The 10,000-nt window shown below is 45.9% G+C and overlaps 1 protein-coding gene across 1 annotated transcript in view; it reads left to right on the plus strand.

Moving 5' to 3' along the window:
- Positions 1–10,000, plus strand: part of LOC139394486 (glutamate receptor ionotropic, NMDA 2A-like) — a 93,882-nt gene that overhangs the window by 67,544 nt on the left and 16,338 nt on the right. The window contains exon 9 of the mRNA XM_071142561.1: positions 8,245–8,432. Within this exon, the coding sequence (XP_070998662.1) occupies positions 8,245–8,432 (188 nt within the window). The remainder of the gene's footprint in view (positions 1–8,244; positions 8,433–10,000) is intronic.

The raw sequence follows: 10,000 nt of genomic DNA on the forward strand, positions 1-10,000 counted from the left end.
CGAGACCCAGGGTCTCGAGCTTGATGACGAGCTTGGAGGGTACTATGGTGTTGAATGCCGAGCTGTAGTCGATGAACAGCATTCTCACATAGGTATTCCTCAGATGGGTTAGGGCAGTGTGCATTGTGGTTGAGATTGCATCGTCTGTGGACCTATTTGGGCGGTAAGCAAATTGGAGTGGGTCTAGGGTGTCGGGTAGGGTGGAGGTGATATGGTCCTTGACTAGTCTCTCAAAGCACTTCATGATGACGGAAGTGAGTGCTACGGGGCGGTAGTCGTTTAGCTCAGTTACCTTAGCTTTCTTGGGAACAGGAACAATGGTAGCCCTCTTGAAGCATGTGGGAACAGCAGACTGGTATAGGGATTGATTGAATATGTCCGTAAACACACCGGCCAGCTGGTCTGCGCATGCTCTGAGGGCGCGGCTGGGGATGCCGTCTGGGCCTGCAGCCTTGCGAGGGTTAACACGTTTAAATGTCTTACTCACCTCGGCTGCAGTGAAGGAGAGTCCGCATGTTTTCGTTGCAGGCCGTGTCAGTGGCACTGTATTGTCCTCAAAAAAGTTATTTAGTCTGCCTGGGAGCAGGACATCCTGGTCCGTGACTGGGCTGGATTTCTTCTTGTAGTCCGTGATTGACTGTAGACCCTGCCACATGCCTCTTGTGTCTGAGCCGTTGAATTGAGATTCTACTTTGTCTCTGTACTGACGCTTAGCTTGTTTGATAGCCTTGCGGATAGCCTTGCGGAGGGAATAGCTGCACTGTTTGTATTCGGTCATGTTACCAGTCACCTTGCCCTGATTAAAAGCAATGGTTCGTGCTTTCAGTTTCACGCGAATGCTGCCATCAATCCACGGTTTCTGGTTAGGGAATATTTTAATCGTTGCTATGGGAACGACATCTTCAACGCACGTTCTAATGAACTCGCACACCGAATCAGCGTATTTGTCAATATTGTTATCTGACGCAATACGAAACATGTCCCAGTCCACGTGATGAAAGCAGTCTTGGAGTGTGGAGTCAGCTTGGTCGGACCAGCGTTGGACAGACCTCAGCGTGGGAGCCTCTTGTTTTAGTTTCTGTCTGTAGGCAGGGATCAACAAAATGCAGTCGTGGTCAGCTTTTCCGAAAGGAGGGCGGGGCAGGGCCTTATATGCGTCGCGGAAGTTAGAGTAACAATGATCCAAGGTTTTTCCACCCCTGGTTGCGCAATCGATATGCTGATAAAATTTAGGGAGTCTTGTTTTCAGATTAGCTTTGTTAAAATCCCCAGCTACAATGAATGCAGCCTCCGGATAAATGGATTCCAGTTTGCAAAGAGTCAAAAAAGTTTGTTCAGAGCCATCGATGTGTCTGCTTGGGGGGGGATATATACGGCTGTGATTATAATCAAAGAGAATTCTCTTGGTAGATAATGCGGTCTACATTTGATTGTGAGGAATTCTAAATCAGGTGAACAGAAGGATTTGAGTTCCTGTATGTTTCTTTCATCACACCATGTCTCGTTAGCCATAAGGCATACGCCCCCGCCCCTCTTCTTACCAGAAAGATGTTTGTTTCTGTCGGCGCGATGCGTGGAGAAACCCGCTGGCTGCACCGCCTCCGATAGCGTCTCTCCAGTGAGCCATGTTTCCGTGAAGCAAAGAACGTTACAGTCTCTGATGTCCCTCTGGAATGCTACCCTTGCTCGGATTTCATCAACCTTGTTGTCAAGAGACTGGACATTGGCGAGAAGAATGCTAGGGAGTGGTACACGATGTGCCCGTCTCCGGAGTCTGACCAGAAGACCGCCTCATTTCCCTCTTTTTTGGAGTCGTTTTTTTGGGTCGCTGCATGGGATCCATTCCGTTGTCCTGGGTGAAAGGCAGAACACAGGATCCGCGTCGCGAAAAACATATTCTTGGTCGTACTGATGGTGAGTTGACGCTGATCTTATATTCAGTAGTTCTTCTCGACTGTATGTAATGAAACCTAAGATGACCTGGGGTACTAATGTAAGAAATAACACGTAAAAAAAACAAAACACTGCATAGTTTCCTAGGAACGCGAAGCGAGGCGGCCATCCCTGTCGGCGCCGGAATTTCATGTGGTGTTTAGGGGATAGTCTTTAGGTTTAGGTCTTTAGGTTTTCCTCCCAGCTGGAGATGTTTATGTGGTGTTTAGGGGATAGTCTTTAGGTTTTCCTTGCAAATGCCAGGGTTGTCGGTTCAATTCCCACACAGGGACCAGTATGAAAGACATATAAAATTGTATTCCCTCACTACTGTAAATATCTCTGGATAAGAGCGTCTGCTAAATGACTAAAAATTGAAGGATTTGGGTCATTTTTATGTGTAGGACCAGACCCAGGAACATGTTTGGCTTGGTGGAAGCATCCAGGATGCACTGACGGCGTTATAATCTGACGGTCCTCTTCCCAGTGGGCAGTGACTGCGTTATCATCTGACTGTCCTCTTCCCAGTGGGCAGTGACGGCGTTATCATCTGACGGTCCTCTTCCCAGTGGGCAGTGACGGCGTTATCATCTGACGGTCCTCTTCCCAGTGGGCGGTGACGACGTTATCATCTGAAGGTCCTCTTCCCAGTGGGCAGTGACGGCGTTATCATCTTGCGGTCCTCTTCCCAGTGGGCAGTGACGGCGTTATCATCTGACGGTCCTCTTCCCAGTGGGCGGCCTATTTCTCAGCCCCAGAAACTAAAATATGTATATAATTGTCAGATTAGGATAGACAACACTCTAACGTTTCCAAAACTGTCCAAATATTGTCTGTGAGTATAACAGAACTGATATTGCAGGCTAAAACCTGATGAAAATCAAACCAGGAAGTGCTGTTTTTCCTGAAAGCTCTCTGTTCCATTGGAGGCCTTGCCTCCATTTAAAGGTATATCAACCAGATTCCTTTTCCTATGGCTTCCTCAAGGTGTCAACAGTCTTTAAACATAGTTTCAGGCTTTTATTCTGAAAAAATGAGCGAGAAAGATAACAGTGGATAGCTGGGTGTTCGCATGAGTTTTGCTGGCGCAACAGAGTGGGGCAGCCATTGTCTCTCCTATTGAAAAAGCGACAGTCGCGGTTGATATATTATTGATTATATATTTTTAAAACAACCTGAGGATTGATTATAAAAACCGTTTGACATGTTTCTGTGGACATTACGGTTACTATTTGGAATTTTCGTCTGCGATGTCGTGACTGCTCGAGCCTGTGGATTTCTGAACATAACGAACCAAACAAATGGAGGTATTTTGGATATAAAAATCATCTTTATGGAACAAAAGGAACATTTATTGTGTAACTGGGAGTCTCGTGAGTGCAAACATCCGAAGATCATCAAAGGTAAGCGGTTTAATTTATTGCTTTTCTGACTTTCGTGACCAATCTACTTGGCTGCTAGCTGTTTGTAATATTTTGTCTACTGAGAGAGATGTTCTTACATAAACGCTTGTTATGCTTTCGCCGAAAAGCTTTATTGAAATCTGACACGCCACTTGTGATTTAATGAAACGTTATATTTTTTGTAATTTGATTTGAATTCTGCAATTCAGCGTGTGTTGATGAAAATGATCCCGCTAACGGGATGGGTGCGTCAAGAAGTTTAACCAATTAGGGCACCCCTGAGTTCTGCAGGCATTTCCTCCTAATCCCAGATCTTCAGGAGCAGGGCTTGTATGTGTTGTAGGAGCACTGGTCCGCCTTCCTTCAGGATTTCAGCTGGAATTTCATCTGGCCGTTGTTGTTCCCCTTCTAAAGGATGGCATCTTGCACCTCCTGCAGGTCAGGAGGTTCTCCAACGTCCGCCTGCAGGCTGGGAGGTTCTCCCATGTCCTCCTACAGGGTAGGTGGGTATCCCATGTCCTCCTGCAGGCTGGGTGGGTCTCCCATGTCCTCCTGCAGGGTAGGTGGGTCTCCCATGTCCTCCTGCAGGCTTGGTGGTTCTCCAATGTCCTCCTATGTGGGTCGCTGAGGGATGTGGTCAATATCAATTGTTGTGCTTCTGTTGAGGAGCTCCTCGAAGTGTTCTTTCCACTGGGATTGGATTGATTCATCACGCTTCATTAGCTTTCGCCCATCTTTGGAGCGAAGGGGCTTCAGGCCATGGTGACTGGGTCTGTACACAGCCTTGGTGGTGAGGGATGTGTTAGACCACGGTGACTGGGTCTGTACACGGCCTTGGTGGTGAGGGATGTGTTAGGCCACGGTGACTGGGTCTGTACACGGCCTTGGTGGTGAGGGATGTGTTAGGCCACGGTGACTGGGTCTGTACACGGCCTTGGTGGTGAGGGATGTGTTAGGCCACGGTGACTGGGACTGTACACGGCCTTGATGGTGAGGGATCTGTTAGGCCACGGTGACTGGGTCTGTACACGGCCTTGGTGGCGTCGAAGGAGTCTCTGGAGTCAGCCAGCTGCTGGATCTCCAGGACCTGTTCTGTTCACCATGTGGTTTTTAGTTCCCGGATCTCCAGGACCTGTTCTGTTCACCATGTGGTTTTTAGTTCCCGGATCTCCAGGACCTTTTCTGTTCACCATGTGGTTTTTAGTTCCCGGATCTCCAGGATCTGTTCTGTTCACCATGTGGTTTTTAGTTCCCGGATCTCCAGGACCTGTTCTGTTCACCATGTGGTTTTTAGTTCCTGGTTCTCCAGGACCTGTTATGTTCACCATGTGGTTTTTAGTTCCCGGATCTCCAGGACCTGTTCTGTTCACCATGTGGTTTTTAGTTACCGGTTCTCCAGGACCTGTTCTGTTCACCATGTGGTTTTTAGTTCCCGGATCTCCAGGACCTGTTCTGTTCACCATGTGGTTTTAAGTTCCCGGATCTCTAGGACCTTTTCTGTTCACCATGTGGTTTTTAGTTCCCGGCGTTGGACATCTCACTGTGGAGGGAGCTTCTCTTTTGGCCCTGCAGTTGGACATCTCACTGTGGAGGGAGCTTCTCTTTTGGCCCTGCATTTGGACATCTCACTGTGGAGGGAGCTTCTCTTTTTTTGCCCTGCAGTTGGACATCTCACTGTGGAGGGAGCTTCTCTTTTGGCCCTGCAGTTGGACATCTCACTGTGGAGGGAGCTTCTCTGTTGGCCCTGCAGTTGGACATCTCACTGTGGAGGGAGCTTCTCTTTTGGCCCTGCAGTTGGACATCTCACTGTGGAGGGAGCTTCTCTTTTGGCCCTGCAGTTGGACATCTCACTATGGAGGGAGCTTCTCTTTTGGCCCTGCAGTTGGACATCTCACTGTGGAGGGAGCTTCTCTTTTTTGCCCTGCAGTTGGACATCTCACTGTGGAGGGAGCTTCTCTTTTGGCCCTGCAGTTGGACATCTCACTGTGGAGGGAGCTTCTCTGTTGGCCCTGCAGTTGGACATCTCACTGTGGAGAGAGCTTCTCTTTTGGCCCTTCCGTTGGACATCTCACTGTGGAGGGAGCTTCTCTTTTGGCCCTGCAGTTGGACATCTCACTGTGGAGGGAGCTTCTCTTTTGGCCCTGCAGTTGATATCGTTTTTCCAGGCACAAAAGGTTCCCCGCTTGGTTTCAAATGGGCTGTTCAATTCCTGAGGCATTCTCATCAGACCAGTCCTTTTGTGTCTTACTGTCGGCGGGGTCATTCTTTTTGGTCTTACGGTCGTTGGGGTCCTTGTTCTTTTGGGTCGTACAATCATGTTTTTTTTTTGGTCTTATAGCCAAGGTTGTCCTTGCAGGTGTTGAGGATGGCGGACTTGATTATGTTCCAGTGTGTTTCAATGAGCTTCAGCTCTTTGCCATTTGAGTGACAGCTAGCAAAGACGCACACACGGCAGAGCGAGCGAGTGCAATGGCCTGGTGGATATATCTGACACATATAGTAGTACGCAATTTACCCGGGGACCACTTTTGGCTCGCGAACCACTACTTTCAGAACGATAAGCTACTAAGTATACAGAAGTACCGGAGTAAACTCTGTTTAACTTCATCCTGCGAGTCAAAGGGTTGGAGTGTAACAGTTACTACGGTTACATTCACACAACCAGAAGTACTGGAGTATAACCGTTACTACGGTTACATTCACACAACCAGAAGTACCGGAGTCAAAGGGTTGGAGTATAACCGTTACTACGGTTACATTCACACAACCAGAAGTACCGGAGTATAACCGTTACTACGGTTACATTCACACAACCAGAAGTAACGGAGTATAACCGTTACTACGGTTACATTCACACAACCAGAAGTACCGGAGTATAACCGTTACTACGGTTACATTCACACAACCAGAAGTACCGGAGTATAACCGTTACTACGGTTACATTCACACAACCAGAAGTACCGGAGTATAACAGTTACTACGGTTACATTCACACAACCAGAAGTACCAGAGTCAAAGGGTTGGAGTGTAACAGTTACTATGGTTACATTCACACAACCAGAAGTAACGGAGTATAACCGTTACTACGGTTACATTCACACAACCAGAAGTACCGGAGTCAAAGGGTTGGAGTATAACCGTTACTACGGTTACATTCACACAACCAGAAGTACTGGAGTATAACCGTTACTACGGTTGCATTCACACAACCAGAAGTACCGGAGTCAAAGGGTTGGAGTATAACCGTTACTACGGTTACATTCACACAACCAGAAGTACCGGAGTATAACCGTTACTACGGTTACATTCACACAACCAGAAGTAACGGAGTATAACCGTTACTACGGTTACATTCACACAACCAGAAGTACCGGAGTATAACCGTTACTACGGTTACATTCACACAACCAGAAGTACCGGAGTATAACCGTTACTACGGTTACATTCACACAACCAGAAGTACCGGAGTATAACCGTTACTACGGTTACATTCACACAACCAGAAGTACCGGAGTATAACAGTTACTACGGTTACATTCACACAACCAGAAGTACCGGAGTCAAAGGGTTGGAGTGTAACAGTTACTATGGTTACATTCACACAACCAGAAGTACCGGAGTATAACTCTGTTTAACTTCATCCTGTGAGTCAAAGGGTTGGAGCCGTTTGATTGTTTGCAAAGCACCAAACGGATGGTCATAAGACGTTTGTCGAAGTGGCCGATGAGTTCATTGTTAATAGCCGATCCCTAGTCCAGGGACCATTTGTTCACCAGCCAGCTTCCTTTCAAGAAAAGGGTCTATCTGCCTTTCCTACTCCTACAGGTGCTCTTCACCGGCCAGTGGAGTTTCAGAGAGTGCAGCGAGGTCGATGTGAAATCTCCTCAGCTCTCTGCCATCTTTCAGATCCCTTGTCCATTAGGGTTCCAGGCGGTGGTTATTTGGAGCCTGGAATGTAGAATGTTTTTAAACTATGAAATTAAATTAAATTGTTTATTTCTCGTAGTTTCCGACCGTGAAGAGGTGAACCTACTGGACACACACACACACACACACACAGTCCCTAGAAGAAGTAAAACACACTGAAACCTACAGTACCAGTCAAAAGTTTGGACACACCTACGAAATAACACGTATGGAATCATGTAGTAACAAAAAAAGTATCAATCTAAGTTTTAATTATTCAATGTAGCCACAGCTTTGCCTTGTTGACAGCTTTGCACACTCTTGGCATTCTCTCAACCAGCTTCACCTGGAATGCTTTTCCAACCGTCTTGAAGGAGTTCCCCCATATGCTGAGCACTTGTTGGCTGCTTTTCCACTCTGCGGTCCAACTCATCCCAAACCATCTCATTTGGGTTGAGGTCGGGAGATTGTGGAGACCAGGTCCTCTGATGCAGCACACCATCACTCTCCTTCTTAGTCAAAAGTCCCTTACACAGACTGGAGGTGTGTTGGGTCATTGTCCTGTTGAAAAACAAATGATAGTTCCACTAAGTGCAAACCAGACAGGATGGCGTATCGCTGCAGAATGCTGTGGTAGCCATGCTGGTTAAGTGTGCCTTGAATTCTAAATAAATAAATCACAGACAGTCTCACCAGCAAAGCTCCCCCACACTATCACACCTGCTCCATGCTTCACGGTGGGAATTTTGTCTGTGTGTTTTGTTACAGTAAACTGAGTATATTTTTCCTCTGTGTGTTTCGTTACAGTAAACTGAGTTTATTTTTCCTCTGTGTGTTTCGTTACAGTAAACTGAGTTTATAGTTCCTCTGTGTGTTTTGTTACAGTAAACTGAGTTTATAGTTCCTCTGTGTGTTTTGTTACAGTAAACTGAGTTTATAGTTCCTCTGTGTGTTTTTGTTACAGTAAACTGAGTTTATAGTTCCTCTGTGTGTTTTGTTACAGTAAACTGGATGCCTTCATCTATGATGCTGCTGTGTTAAACTATGCTGCTGGCAGAGACGATGGCTGTAAGCTGGTTACCATCGGCAGCGGGTACATCTTTGCCACCACCGGCTACGGCATCGCTCTGCAGAAAGGGTCGCACTGGAAACGACAGGTGGACTTGGCTATACTGGCCATCATAGGAGATGGTAGGACTCTCCTCTCCTCTCCTCTCCTCGCCTCTCCTCTCCTCTCCTCTCCTCTCCTCTCCTCTCCTCTCCTCTCTTCTCCTTTCCTTTCCTCTGCTCTCCTCCTCTCCTCTCCTTTCCTCTACTCTCCTTTCATGTCCTCTCCTCTCTCTACCATATTTAACCCTTCTATATCACTGTCCTCTCCTCCCTCAACCAGTCCTGTATTTCTATACTGTATATGTGATTATTAATGTATATGTAAATACATGTATATGTAAATAGGGTTATATGTAAATAGGGGTATATGTAAATAGTGCATATGTAAATAGGGTTATATTTAAATAGGGGTATATGAAAATAGTGCATATGTAAATATGGTTATATGTAAATAGGGTTATATTTAAATAGGGTTATTTGTAAATAGGGTATATGTAAATATGGGTATATGTAAATAGGGCTATATGTAAATATGGTTATATGTAAATAGGGTATATGTAAATAGGGTTATATGTAAATAGGGTTATATTTAAATATGGGGTATATGTAGATAGTGCATATGTAAATATGGTTATATGTAAATAGGGTTATATTTAAATAGGGTTATTTGTAAATAGGGTATATGTAAATATGGATATATGTAAATGGGGTTATATGTAAATATGGTTATATGTAAATAGGGTGTATGTAAATAGGGTATATGTAAATAGTGTATATGTAAATAGTGTATATGTAAATAGGGTTGTATGTAAATAGGGTTGTATGTAAATAGGGTTGTATGTAAATAGGGTTGTGTTAAAATAGGGTTGTATGTAAATAGGGTTGTATGTAAATAGTGTATATGTAAATATGGTATATTTAAATAGGGTATATGTAAATAGGGTTGTATGTTATTTCTGTCTGTTTTTTCATCTGTCTTCTCTACTGTTACACTTCTGTTCAGCCAAGTCCAAGAGAGGAGAACTGGCAAGTAAGCATTTCACTGTGTTGTCTACACCTCGCTGTTTGTGGTCCTCTCCTTTTCTCTCCTTTCATCTGCTCTCCTCTCCTCTCCTCTCCTCTCCTCTCCTCTCCTCTCCTCTCCTCTCCTCTCCTCTCCTCTCCTTTCCTCTCCTCTCCTCTCCTCTCCTCTCCTCTCCTCTCCTCTCCTCTCCTCTCCTTTCCTCTGCTCTCCTCTCCTCTCCTTTCCTCTCCTCTCCTCTCCTCTCCTCTCCTCTCCTCTCCTCTCCTCTCCTCTCCTCTCCTCTCCTCTCCTCTCCTCTCCTCTCCTCTTCTTTCCTCTGCTCTCCTTTCCTCTGCTATCCTTTCCTCTCCTCTCCTCTCCTCTCCTCTCCTCTCCTCTCCTCTCCTCTTCTTTCCTCTGCTCTCCTTTCCTCTGCTATCCTTTCCTCTCCCTCTCCATTCCTCTGCTCGGCTCTCCCCTTCTCTTCTCTTCTCATCTCTCTTCATATCCTACACTCTCTTCTCATCTCTCTTCATATCCTACACTCTCTTCTCGTCTCTCTACATATCCTACCCTCTCTTCTCGTCTCTCTACATAACCTACCCTCTCTTCTCGTCTCTCTACATAACCTACCCTCTCTTCTAAT

This window comes from Oncorhynchus clarkii, unplaced genomic scaffold (genome assembly GCF_045791955.1).
Source record: "Oncorhynchus clarkii lewisi isolate Uvic-CL-2024 unplaced genomic scaffold, UVic_Ocla_1.0 unplaced_contig_468_pilon_pilon, whole genome shotgun sequence".
Taxonomy (NCBI): Eukaryota; Metazoa; Chordata; class Actinopteri; order Salmoniformes; family Salmonidae; genus Oncorhynchus; species Oncorhynchus clarkii.